The sequence below is a fragment of the Pteropus vampyrus genome, unplaced genomic scaffold (genome assembly GCF_000151845.1).
Source record: "Pteropus vampyrus isolate Shadow unplaced genomic scaffold, Pvam_2.0 Scaffold323, whole genome shotgun sequence".
Classification (NCBI taxonomy): Eukaryota; Metazoa; Chordata; class Mammalia; order Chiroptera; family Pteropodidae; genus Pteropus; species Pteropus vampyrus.
Genome location: NW_011889104.1, coordinates 953,638 through 965,545, shown reverse-complemented (window position 1 = coordinate 965,545; position 11,908 = coordinate 953,638). Strand labels below are relative to the sequence as shown.

General features: G+C 44.4%; 1 protein-coding gene and 1 long non-coding RNA gene across 2 annotated transcripts in view; both read right to left on the bottom strand.

Moving 5' to 3' along the window:
* Positions 1–3,504: 3,504 nt before the first annotated feature.
* The window catches only part of TMEM87B (transmembrane protein 87B), a 46,436-nt gene continuing 38,032 nt past the window's right edge, over positions 3,505–11,908 (bottom strand). The window contains exons 17-19 of the mRNA XM_023521913.1: positions 10,716–10,768; positions 7,330–7,360; positions 3,505–6,294 (exon numbers count right to left, since the gene is read on the bottom strand). Coding sequence (XP_023377681.1) covers positions 6,235–6,294; positions 7,330–7,360; positions 10,716–10,768 — 144 coding nt within the window. The 3' untranslated portion in view covers positions 3,505–6,234. The remainder of the gene's footprint in view (positions 6,295–7,329; positions 7,361–10,715; positions 10,769–11,908) is intronic.
* Positions 8,842–10,707, bottom strand: LOC111730603. The gene is made up of 2 exons (XR_002776759.1): positions 9,810–10,707; positions 8,842–9,477 (listed from the first exon to the last, which is right to left on the bottom strand). It is a non-coding gene; the product is annotated as an uncharacterized LOC111730603 (long non-coding RNA).

Genomic DNA, 11,908 nt, shown 5'->3' with positions numbered 1-11,908 from the left:
GCTTTTCAATGTCCCTAGGCCATCTCTCTCTTTAGTTTTTTCTTTTAAGGTTTTTTGGTTAGTCTATTATTTGCCTCAGTTTTGTTCATTGCCTCAGGTACTGCAACATTGAAACGCTTGACTGTAAACGTTTTTAACAAATGTCCCAGAGGAAGAAGATTTAATTCTGGGCAAGCTCTGACCCAGGTCAAGTAAAGACAATCCCCCCTAGGGGGCTTCCAAGGAGCCACTAGACAAGTCAAATCATGACAATTCTCTTTGAAAGACCTCCCTCCATGCTGACCGCTGCAGTATCGAGAATGTGGGCCCTTGATTCTCACAGCTACTGCTGAGCTGGGCACTGAGTAGGGGACAAATCAAAACAATACCAAGCTTGGCATCCTTACTGAAATGTAGGCATTTTTCTTGTGTAAAAGCTCCTTAGGTTGATGCAAGACTGGTTCATTTCCAGAGTTCCAAAAAGGTGAATTCTGGAAGTTTTTATAAGGCTTTTAAAAAATTGTTCTTATGAAAAGACAAATTTCCAGAGGTCCTTAATTCCCCACTTTCTCTGAGGTTACTCCCAAATAATTTTTCAAGCAGGCAGTTTACATTACTGGGTTCAAGCTAAACTTCGTCCCGTGTTAGCAGGAATCTCAGGCTCAGGTGGGTGTGTGGTTTTTCAGGCTCAGGTGGGTGTGTGGTGTCTGCACCTCACATACAGTTCAGGGTGACCTTGTGATTTGGGAGGTTTATACACAGGATGTAGTGCTTACCGTCTTTGGTTTTCTCTCTCTCTTTTTTTTCTTTTTCTTTTTCTTTTTTCCTTTCCAGATGCTGTGGTTCTTCTAATCCATGTCTTTTAGTTCAAGAGATGAGAGCGCAGGATTCATATCCGGGTTTAATCTCCACACTTGGCACCAACTGTAGCCTGATGTCAGCAGAAAGTTCATAAAAATGGGAAAGCCACCCAGAACGTTCCCTTGATCCAAGCCCTGGATGCCTCGTGGTGTCTGCCTGCATTTTCTTGCTCTCCAATGTCTGTCTTCCTGCAGTTGTTACTTTAGTTTTGTCTAGAGCTGTCTGAGGGGCAGTTTGGACCAATAGAAGGTACTTCATCATGAGAACATGAAACCCACAAATACATTTTATAATAATAAAGTTATCGTCTAAAAAAGCAATTTCGCAGTTAGTGAAAAGGCTAGCTTGTTCATTCTACTCTTAATATAAATGTCTAAAATAATTCTTTGGAAGTAGATATGGTAATGCTCCAACTGTCTTTTTTTAAAAAGGGAGGATAAAATTTGTGGAATAAAATGTCTCGTTTGCAGGGTGTTCATGGGCTGAAAATAAAACAGACGCTGCCATTAACTCTTGGGACTCTGCTGTGCCCCATGAACATCTGCGCATATCCAGTCAAGCAGCAGAGGATCAGAATTAGGATAACTTGTGGAGCGACAACAATTTGGAGGCTAGAACGAAAGACAATAGTTGTATACAATGATGTAGCATGGGACGACTGCAGTGTACCTCAGGTTCTGATGTGCAGTCCAGCCCTCCGGGGCGCTGCCCTCCCTCCGTCCCCGGGCACCCAGAGGTGAGAACAGCAGCCTAGGAGATGGGTTCAACTCTGGTCTGAGGGACCTGGGGTCCGAGAAGCTTTGTGGTGCCCCATTTTCTCCTCTGTACGATAACCCGAGGCCCCTTCAGCTAGCAAGTTCTAATTCTGGAGGGAGATGGAATATAGCAACACAGCAAGTGTTTTGCCAAGATGGTGGTTCTCCATATGTCCGTTTCTAGAAAGTTTTTGTTTCATCCCTAAATTTGCTTAATGGCATTTTGGCAAGTCAATGTTTAAGATTTTTAAGAGCAAAAACTAGAGACCCAAAATGCTGAGATTAGAACTCTTCAGAGATGTTCTAATCTTAAGACAGAGCACCATCTGCTGGAGAACATTGGAAAGCTTCCCTGCACATAAACTTACTTAACATTGCCCAGGATGATTTGAAGGAAAAGCTGTCAGAATCATCCGAGCTCAGCACCACACCAGCGGCCAGAAGGGATTTAGGTGTAAATACAAGATCACTTAGGGGCACAGAACTCTCTGTGGGTAGCTGCGTTTTAACCCAGGGAAACAAGTCTTAGACCATGTTGCAATTCCATGTGGCAGTGTCGGTGCCAGCTGTCCCAGCAACGCCTATCAATCACTGCTGCTTTCGTCACAACCTTGGCTATTGTGAAGGCGTGTACACCAGGTAGTTTGCACACATTGTGCCACTTAATCCTCTAACAATTAAACACATTCGTGAAATGCAGACCCTTTTCTCCCCAGACTATGATAAGCCTTCAAGGGTGCTTTCCAGTTGTATTAGACCACTTGTCACTTGCCAGGAGGGTGACCTGGGGGCAAGTTATTTAATCGTTGTCTCAGTTTTCTTATTGATAAACTCATTGGCTGTACCTGCCTCACTGGCTACTGTGAGGCTACCATGGAAAACAGTCCATTGTCACCAAATAATCTGTGGCAGAAGTCATTAGCTGTTGCCCAAAGCCACTACCTCTGTTTGCAGAACTAGAATAGCAGGCAGGCATGGAGCTCTAATAGCCTGTCTCACAGCAGTCTGGTGTGGCCATGGGACTAAGTTTTGCCAGTAGGAAATATTGAGAAGTGATGTGTGCTTCCTGCTGGAGGCCAGGCTAGAGGCATTGTCCCCTTCCGATAGCTGGACGCAGATGACAGGCCCCAGAAAGGGTCACCCACAGGATGGAGACTGTATAGAGACAGGCAGCCCCACCCAGTTCTATCCCCACCCTAGAACGGCCACATGACCGGTCTTAACTGGTGAAATATCCTCGTGTTGTGACTGTAGCCAAGAGGAGCCAGAACAACACTGGGCTTCAGGGCCATTGCGAGGTGCTCCCTCGGCTCTTACTCAACAAGCGTTCACACACGTGACCTGTAGCATGTTTCGTGCAGTGAGTCTTTTTCTGTGTATTGCACACCCTTCATAATCATTTCACGGCTGCAGAGCACTCTGCAGTCATGAGCTAAAATGCGGGTCACCGTCTACTCCACAGTTGACACTCATCTCTAATTTTGTCTCTATTTTAAACGCCACAGTGAACTCTTTTGAGCACAAGTCATATTCTGTATCTTGAATCATTTTTAAAAGCCTCGTCACCATTGGCATTGCCCGCCAGTCACACACACACTGTGGGACTGCCTTCACAGGGGCTGAGCCAGTGGCTCTACCGTCACTGGGGATGTGCTCGTTACATCAGGCCCAAAAAACAGAGGGCTCAAACTTGTGACGGTGTGGACTCACATCACCCTGATTTTTAAGAATTTCCCCTACTTTTAGGTTGCATTTCTCCACTTGCTATTGAGGGTGAACACTTCCCCCTGCTTGTTGATTGGCTGCACCTCTTTTGTTAAAGTTTTATGTCCTGCCACTGATGGGAGCCCACGCTTCCTGTAGTTTTACAAGATCTAGCACTAACAGATGTTACAAAGAACCGATCATCCAACATTTCAGCAAATAGTTTATTAAAAGTCAGAACCAATATTAAGGCACAAAGTACATCAATTTTTTTCCAAACAAAAATCTTTGAAATAGTTTTGTCCTACATTCAAAGCAACTTCTTCCTAATTATACAATAACAACTATTTTAAGTAGAAAAATATAGCTTCTTTAGCCCCTAAACTTTCTCCCCAAATACATGTTTTCCTAGATATAAAGAAGCTTCTTAGTGCAGCGGTGAGCTCTGGTATCATAATGCACATTTCCTTAAAAGTCTCATTTGTCACTTACATACACGTGATATGTTTAGAACTTTAACTATCAGTATAAGGCTTGGTGTTTTGTATTGCAAGCTGCTGATCACACAAAGACACAAGCATCAAAATCAGTGATTATAAATGTAGCACAAATGACTGATTTGACTTTAAATCAGTCATGTGTAGCCTAGTGCAATAGACTCAATCCCTTTTTAAAAAAGGATATTAAAATCAATCTGATATGCACATTTTTTATACTTTTGGTCTTGACATAGTGCAAACAATGTGCTGTATCACAGGTGGAGGCTGGTAATTTCATATTTCTACAGAATATGAAAGATTAAGAAATTATTTTCTTTATAGAAGTATGGGAACATCTTATCATCTCCCAGGCTTAAAAGATTTACATATTCATCTATTTTTCTTATTTTTTAAAATAAAACTAACAAACATCCTTTAGAGCAAATATTGACACTAATCCAACTCAAATCATGAAAATTCCCGTCTAAGTACATTTCACACACCATGTAGATCAAACACGAAGTGCAGAATATCATGTAAGCGCTTTGCCTGGGAACACGTAAACTGGACTCTTGTCCCTGCTCCTCCTCCCGCCCCTCCCGTTCCCGGCCATGGCCGCTAAGAAGAAACCAACCTGGCCCTGACAACTGGCCTCCAGAACCGTTGGCCAGAAGCAGGATGGCAGTGGCCGGGGTGCTGCTGTGTGTGGACAACGCTCAGCGCCAGGGCTCGGAAGCCTCCACAGAGCCCTTGATTCAGGTCACCGCTGACAGTGACTTGGTGCGGGCCTCCTCTGGATGGCGCGGGGACTGGCACCGTCATCCTCTCTCTAGCTCAGACAGGGCTTTCGGGAACATGGCCGCGGTTACGGTGGATGGCCCGTCAGCCCGTCAGCTGGCAGCTCCTCCTGGCCAGACACCAGGAGTCCACATTCCAAACTTCACTGGAGCCCCAGGTGTTGGGGTGAGCGAGCCCCGAAACCCGGGAAGTGGCATTAGGTAGAAGTGTCTGAGTGAGACAGTGGGCACCTCCAGGGCTGAGATCGCACGTACCCGGACTGGCAAGGACGCGTGGGCCAGGAAAGGTGCGGGGTGAGGCCACGCCGTGAAGTCACTTGCCCCCTGGCAGAACGTCCCAAAGTGGTGGCATCTTGAGTTTTCACTACAACACTGTTCAACAGTCACTGCTGAAAACAAATCTGAAAGTATCTTTCAAGAGACGTCACTACTAGAAATCAATCTTTTCTTCTAGCTTCTGAAAAGGGTCGATGAGAAATAAATTCTAAAGGGAGAATTTTGAAAGAGAGAATCTTGTTTTGTGGTTTTACAGTAAAAAAAAAATTAAAGGTCACGTTTAGGTGTTTGTACTGGTGACTCGTCAGTGCTTCTCCATCAAAATTCTCTGGTGTTAGTCTCAGCAAAGGTCAGGACTCCTTCAGAGACACACACGGTCCTCACCGTGACCCCTGCTCTAGATGCACACCAGTCCTGATCTTTGGTCATGAAAGCAGCAAATACCCACATTTCCACACTACATTCAACTGCCTTTCAAGTTTAGAATGTTCTGCATTAAAAAAAAATCAAACAAAAACTTTCAAATCATATTATAATAATATATAAAACATGGTTGAAGGTTAAGAAATTAATTATGTGATGAACAGTGATGTCCTGTACAGTTAAATAATAGGTTTTATTATGAAATTGAATGTGTCAAGATTACAGAAAAGATGAGGTTCTAGCTTTCTCCAGGGTCACCCGCATGCCAGGAGGAAAAGGTCTGGGGAACCCAGGTGGCCAGGCAGGTTCAACAGCAGCACATACAGCCTGAGTGAGGGGACAGTGAGAGCAAATCTCAGGAAGTGGCTCTCAAGACCTCTCTCTCCATGCACTTGTGTCCCCTGAGCTCAGACAGTGAGGCCCCAATGCCATGACCTGCTGTGCAGGGTGATGAGGACAAACGGCTCTGTGCAGACACGTGTGCTTCTCTCTCTCGGAGCAGCAAGCCACATAAACACCCTGTTCCCATCACTTCCATATAGAAGGCGAAGGAGATTATTACTGCATCTTGTGATGCTAAACCAAGATACAGGGACACCTCTGACTGTGCTTCAGGAGCCGTACCATCTGCCTCAGGAGTTGGTGGAAGAATTGGAGGAGTGTATGTAAAAAGTGTTTAAATCTAGAAATGTCGTATTTTCTAGAAGAAAAAAAAATGACCGAAACCCACACACCTGCCACCCATCAGCTTAGCATGTTGGGCATGGAGCTTGTCATAGCACTTCGCTCAGATTATCTCCAAGTCGGGCAACTTAGTGGGCATTAAACTGTCATCAAGAGTCAGCTTGACAGGGAGGCAGAACCTGCCCCCCACCAGATTCTCATGCACAGTCTCCAGGTGGCAGGACATCAGCACGGGCTGCCTGAGGCCAGGGTGCTTCGCTGTGAGCTAGCTTCCTGTCACATTATCTTCTCTGAAGAGAACATTTTTTCGGCCATTTCCGATCTGGTCATGATTTCCTAAAAAAAGAAAAAATAATACTCACCAAAATGCCAATGCTTTCAGAACTCGACAAAATTCTTCAGTCTTGTTACAGTCGCGGTTTTGTGGGGACCAAGTGTATGCCACACATACAGGTCTCACACACAGGAACAGAAGCCTGTGGCCCACTGTCCCTGGGCTGGCTGGCTGGCGCCTGCTGATGACTCGAGGGGATGTTAGCACACTGCCAGTGAGGACACCTGAGTTCAAGTCATATGGTGGGGTGGGCAGAGCTCGTGGAGATGGGCCTTGTTGTACCAAATCTGTACTTTGAAAGGACAGACTGCAGCTGATCCAGGGGACACTGCAGGTACCCTGAAGGGTTGGTCCAGGTAGAGCTGTCAGCCTTGATGTGGCGGTTCTGTGTCCAGGCTCATGTTCCCTGTGGCCTCTCCAACTCCCCATCCCATGACAGCCAGTCGCCAGGGTGAGGGTGAAGGCCTTGCCCCTGCCTGTCGGTGAGCAGCGGCTGTGTCTCACCCTACAGACAGTATCCACACTGCCTCAGCACGGCCACCCTCGGCGCCCCACACAGCACATGGCCTCCACCGGCCGTCAGCCCACACATCACACTCCTGCTTGCCCCAGGCCCCTTCGGTGTTCAGATGGTCCGTAACTAATCTTCCCTCAAAACCTTCCTAAATCCACACCCACTATTTGATGTCCTGCTTAGTCAATGAAAGTCAGCAAGAAACTCTAACACCCAGCCAGTTACCTACAAATATGAAAATAATTTAGGCAAATGGCACCTTCTAAACTCTTCCCCATGTACCAGTGAGAAAATCAGGCTTGAAATCTTGTACAGCGATTCCCGCTTCTGCCGCCTGACGTGCACTTATCTTGCTCTCGTTTTAAATGAGGAGCCAGGTCCTTTCAACTGTACCCATGGATCAACGTAGTATCTTTCGGCTTGTATGATTGGTGACCGTTTTAAAAGTAATGTTCACTTTTTCTAAAATGCATCTCTGCTTTGTGAGAAAAAGAGCCCAATGAAGGGTGTGGGGACACTGTACCTCGTCTGAGTCCAACAGCACGGGCACAGCCCTGAAAAGAAAGGAGAGGGACAGTGAGGTTAGTGAGGCAGCCCCTGCAGAGCACATCTGCGCAGCCACCACCTGTCACCCCTCCACCTGACACGCAGTGCAGACGTGGCACCATGACACAGAGGACTTCATGGCAGCATTGTTCCTGGTAGCCCCAACAGGCAAACGGGGTCTTCTCACACAGTAAGGTACCAAAAAAGGGGCATGGACAACCGAGGAGTCAAACCTTAAAAACCGATGCAAGCCATCTACAGGGACAGACATCAGGGTGCAGCGCTTTGAGAAAGTGGGGTCGAGACTTGGGAGGAGGTGGCGACTCTTGGGTGCCAGTGATGTTCTGTCTTTTGAGTTGTGTGCTCGTTATGGGAGCATGCTCACATCTCAAATTCATTGAGCTACACTTATTTAGAGCTTGTGTACTTTCCAGAATGTGCTATACTCCAAAAAACTCCAGTAAAAAATGAGCTGAGATATAAAAATAATCATAAGTTAAAAATGGAAACAACAGAAGCCACGCCAGACCAGCAACGTGAGTGGCTTTTGTGTGGGGGTATCAATGCAAAACCATTCGAAGGCGTGATTCCAAACACAATGGGCTCCAGCCACATGTTCCCCAAGCCGCTGGGCGAGGGTCTGGGTGATGATGTGCCCTCTGATTTGCAAACCCACGTCACATGCTTCTGTGAGATCTTAGGGACACTCAATGAGCTTGACTGTAGTGTCATTTCACTATGCACAGGTATAGCGGATTATGTTGAATGCCTTAAATGCACACAATTTTTATTAAACACATATTTGAAAAAGAGATGAGCAAACATGTTAAGAAAGGCGGCGTGTATGAAAATCAAGTATTTGCTCAATCCCGTGTTTTCCTCACCACCGACTAGGTGTAAACCAGCAGAGGGCAATGGAGAGGGAGAAAGTTACTGGATGCGACCTGTGCTCAGAAAGGATAATACAACAAAAAGGGAAGACAAATGCAGCCTTGATGTGTGAGGACTCCGAGAGGGCCTGCCTGAGGGGCACGTCTGTGCTAGGTTACGCCATGAAAACCCCGTCCACGCACAGGCCAGGGATGCGACCCACAGCACGGCCCCTGGTGATGGCCGAGAGACTGACTGACGTGCCGGAGGCGGCTGGGACAACACTTGTAAGGAGGAGGGGAGAGGGCGGCTTCGGGGAGAATGTAGACCAGGCCCCTCGGGCCCAAGGACAGTGGCTGGGCGTTCAGCCACTGGTTCAGAGATGAACATTAGCAATGTCAACGGCGGGTCCTTGTGTTATTAGGTAAGTGACTGAAACTCACCAAGGTCACCCAGCGCAGTGAGGAGAAAGGTGGGCTACATTAAGTTGACTGCTGTGGCTTGTCAGAGAAGAGGAAGTGCCGTGATGAGTGCAGTGTGTGCTGTCGTGATGCGCTGGGGCAGATGGTCACTCAGCACCTGTTTACATTGTCCTGTGACTTGCAAAATATTTGCTCTGTTTTTACAGATGTGTAAAGAAGGGTTTATCTGTGTATGAAGGCTAACTGCTAAACTTGCTATGGAAACTGTACTCTTAATTTTGGGGAGCAAAGTTTGCTAAATTTCTTGTGTTAATTTTCAAAAGCGAACACACAGATTCCCAAGAAAGTAAAATGTTGGAAACTTGGATTATACAACTCTATCCATTTCACATAAATGGTTCATGAGAATGTAAAATGGGATATTTCAGCCTTTATATTCCAAAGAATCTTTGTAATCTGGCAGATATTTCTACTTACAGGAAGGAGAAGAGTGGTAGCTCTCTCACAGAGAACTTACCAGGAGCCTCACCACTTTCCACCAAGACGTAGGGGGTTCGTGAGATGGTTTCCTCCTAGAGGGCTCAGCGTTGAGCTGCCGAATCTGAGAGACAACGGCTGCCACCTAATCTGAGCCTCTCCACACACTGTTGCTCAAAAACTGTGAAATCCTTAAGGGCCATGAATGAAGCCACACCAGCTTGTGGCCGTTGGTGTTGCCAGAACACTACAAACCTGAGGCTGCATGGAGGTGGATAAATAAATGCCAGTGGCAACGGGTCCCCTGTCATCACTGTGAGGCCATGAGCACAGAATGGGGAGAGAAGTTAGGGGCACTGTGTACAGAACAGACGGAGGGAGGACTTGGCCAAATTTGTTACTACAGTTTAGTTAAGTAACACCAGTCCCTCAACAAGAAAGTTTAAATTTCAGTAATTCAAAAGCACAGTGAGATGGCACTTCAAAAGGACAGTAATAACAAGGGCTGGCGAGGAAGTGGAGAAACTGGAAGGTTCGTGTGTTGCTGACAGGAGTAAAAATGGTTCAGCTGCTTGGAAAACAGCTTGACACTTCCTCAAAATGTTAAACACACAGTTACCACACGATCTAGCAATTCCATTTCTAGGTGTATACCCATGAGAAATGAAGATATAATCCACACACATACCTGGAATCACCAAATTCACAGTGATGAAAACCAAAGTCAATGGAGAAAATCCTGAAGGCAGCCAAACAAACAAACAAACAAACAAAAACCCCACAACAAAAGACACAAATAAAACCCACGTAACATGGGGAGGAACAAAGAACTAAAGCAGACTTCTCCCTGAACTGCGAAAGCTGGAAGACATTCAAGTGACAATCTTTGAAGGGTTGGAGGGCGGGGGTTGTCAACCAAGAATTCTATACCCAGCAAAAATACCTTTTAAAAAACCTGGAACAAAGACTTCTTCAGACAAACAAAACCTGAGAGATCACTGCCATAAAAGGAGTTCTTCAGGAAAACAGAAAGTGTGAGAGCAGGGGAAGGAGCAGGGTGCGAGGACGTTACCCCACTGGGCCATGCTGACCGCTGCGCACTGTGGAAACAGCTGCTTGGAGTTCCAGAGACAGACAGAACACAGACAAAGATGACCCTGAATCTCCCAGAGTTCCCAGAGGGCTCCCTGCACCCTTTCTTCCTATGCTCACATTTTCCCTGCGATACATGGTGTTGTGGTTACATGTGTTAAAGGAAGTGTTTTACATGTGTTTGGACTTTTCCATAACAGAGAGTTAAAACAAAAGAAATGATTCTGATCCTATAAATTTAGATCAGAAAAGGCTGGACTTGGCGATAAGGCACTGGCATTAAAACACCTGTCGTGTGGTGAAAAGTGGAGAAAGAGGCAGACCAAGGCAGGGCTGCGTTTTCTTTGCAATTTGATGTGACGTAAATCAGCCATTCACTACTGGGAGAGGGGCCTATCAAAATACACAGAGGTGAGCGGTCTGAAAAGCACAGGACGAAGCATGAACATAGCCTTTTACACTTGAGCCTAAATTAAGATTCAAACTCTAACAGTATATTTACACGTCTGTAAATGAAGACGGAAGATTTTCTTCCACCCACTTCAAATCTTCATCCTGTAGAAATAAATATTTACATATTAGATTTGCTTAGTATCACCTGAAAGCAGAATTTTTAAATAGAATGTATATAAAATTTAAGCACTTAAATTCAAATCCTTGCCATTCTTTTCATTTCTACATGTCCTAAGAAGTTGGCATTAATGCCACACAAATTAGGCTAGTATCTTCTTAAAGATGCAAACAGACAAACATTTGGATTTAGAATTTTTGTACTTCTTGGTTTTAGTTAGATGCACAGGTGTTATATTTTTGTCCTGAAAAACCACAATAAAAATACGAAATTCATTTATACGATAGAAAATAGCAAGAAAAATTGATTTGTGTTGATATTTTGCTCCCAGAATTCATTATACCTACTAATTTGTTCAAGTTTTTGTATCATGCATTTATAATTTTTCAAAAGAAAAAGATGATGGCACAAATATTCTAACTTTACAAAAAAAATCTATTATTTCTTTTACTTGTATTTATGCTCACCTCTCTGTAGGAGACAAGAAAAGGAAAGTAAGTTGGGGTACCTAATTTTTTTTTAACAGAAATTTGCTTATAGTTATCTCACTGGGAGAAACAAAAATAAAAGGTATATGAAATATTTTGATTTATAGTGTAAAATAAATGAGAATGTTTCTTTGCATTTTACCTGGCTACATGGAATACTCTGATTGTAGTATTAATTATATGAGATACTCTGGTTCTAGCATTTCTCATCTCTTGCTTCTAGAGAGAGACAAAGCAACTGAGCGGTATTAACAGGGACCCATGTTATCTGAGTGAGTCTCAAATAGAAATAAGTCAGTGAGAGATATGGCCCCCAAATTCTGATCAAGAGCTGACTACACTTAATTTAGAGAAACACATCCTCTGATGTGTTTGCAAATGTTGAGCTTTAAAAATAAAATGAGATCCATCCCTAAAATAAGAGGAAAATATCTCGACAAATTGAAAGTGTAGAAGCTCTAACACCAGATTATTAAAATTGTTCTCATTTTTTTAAAGTTTAGTTAAATTATCATCAAACTACTAAAAGAACACATTTTAAAAAATTATTAAAGATAACAGAATCGTGCAGTGGAAGCATGCTGGGGACATAAAAAATTATTAATTGCCAAAAATAAAAATTAGAGAATTTACCAA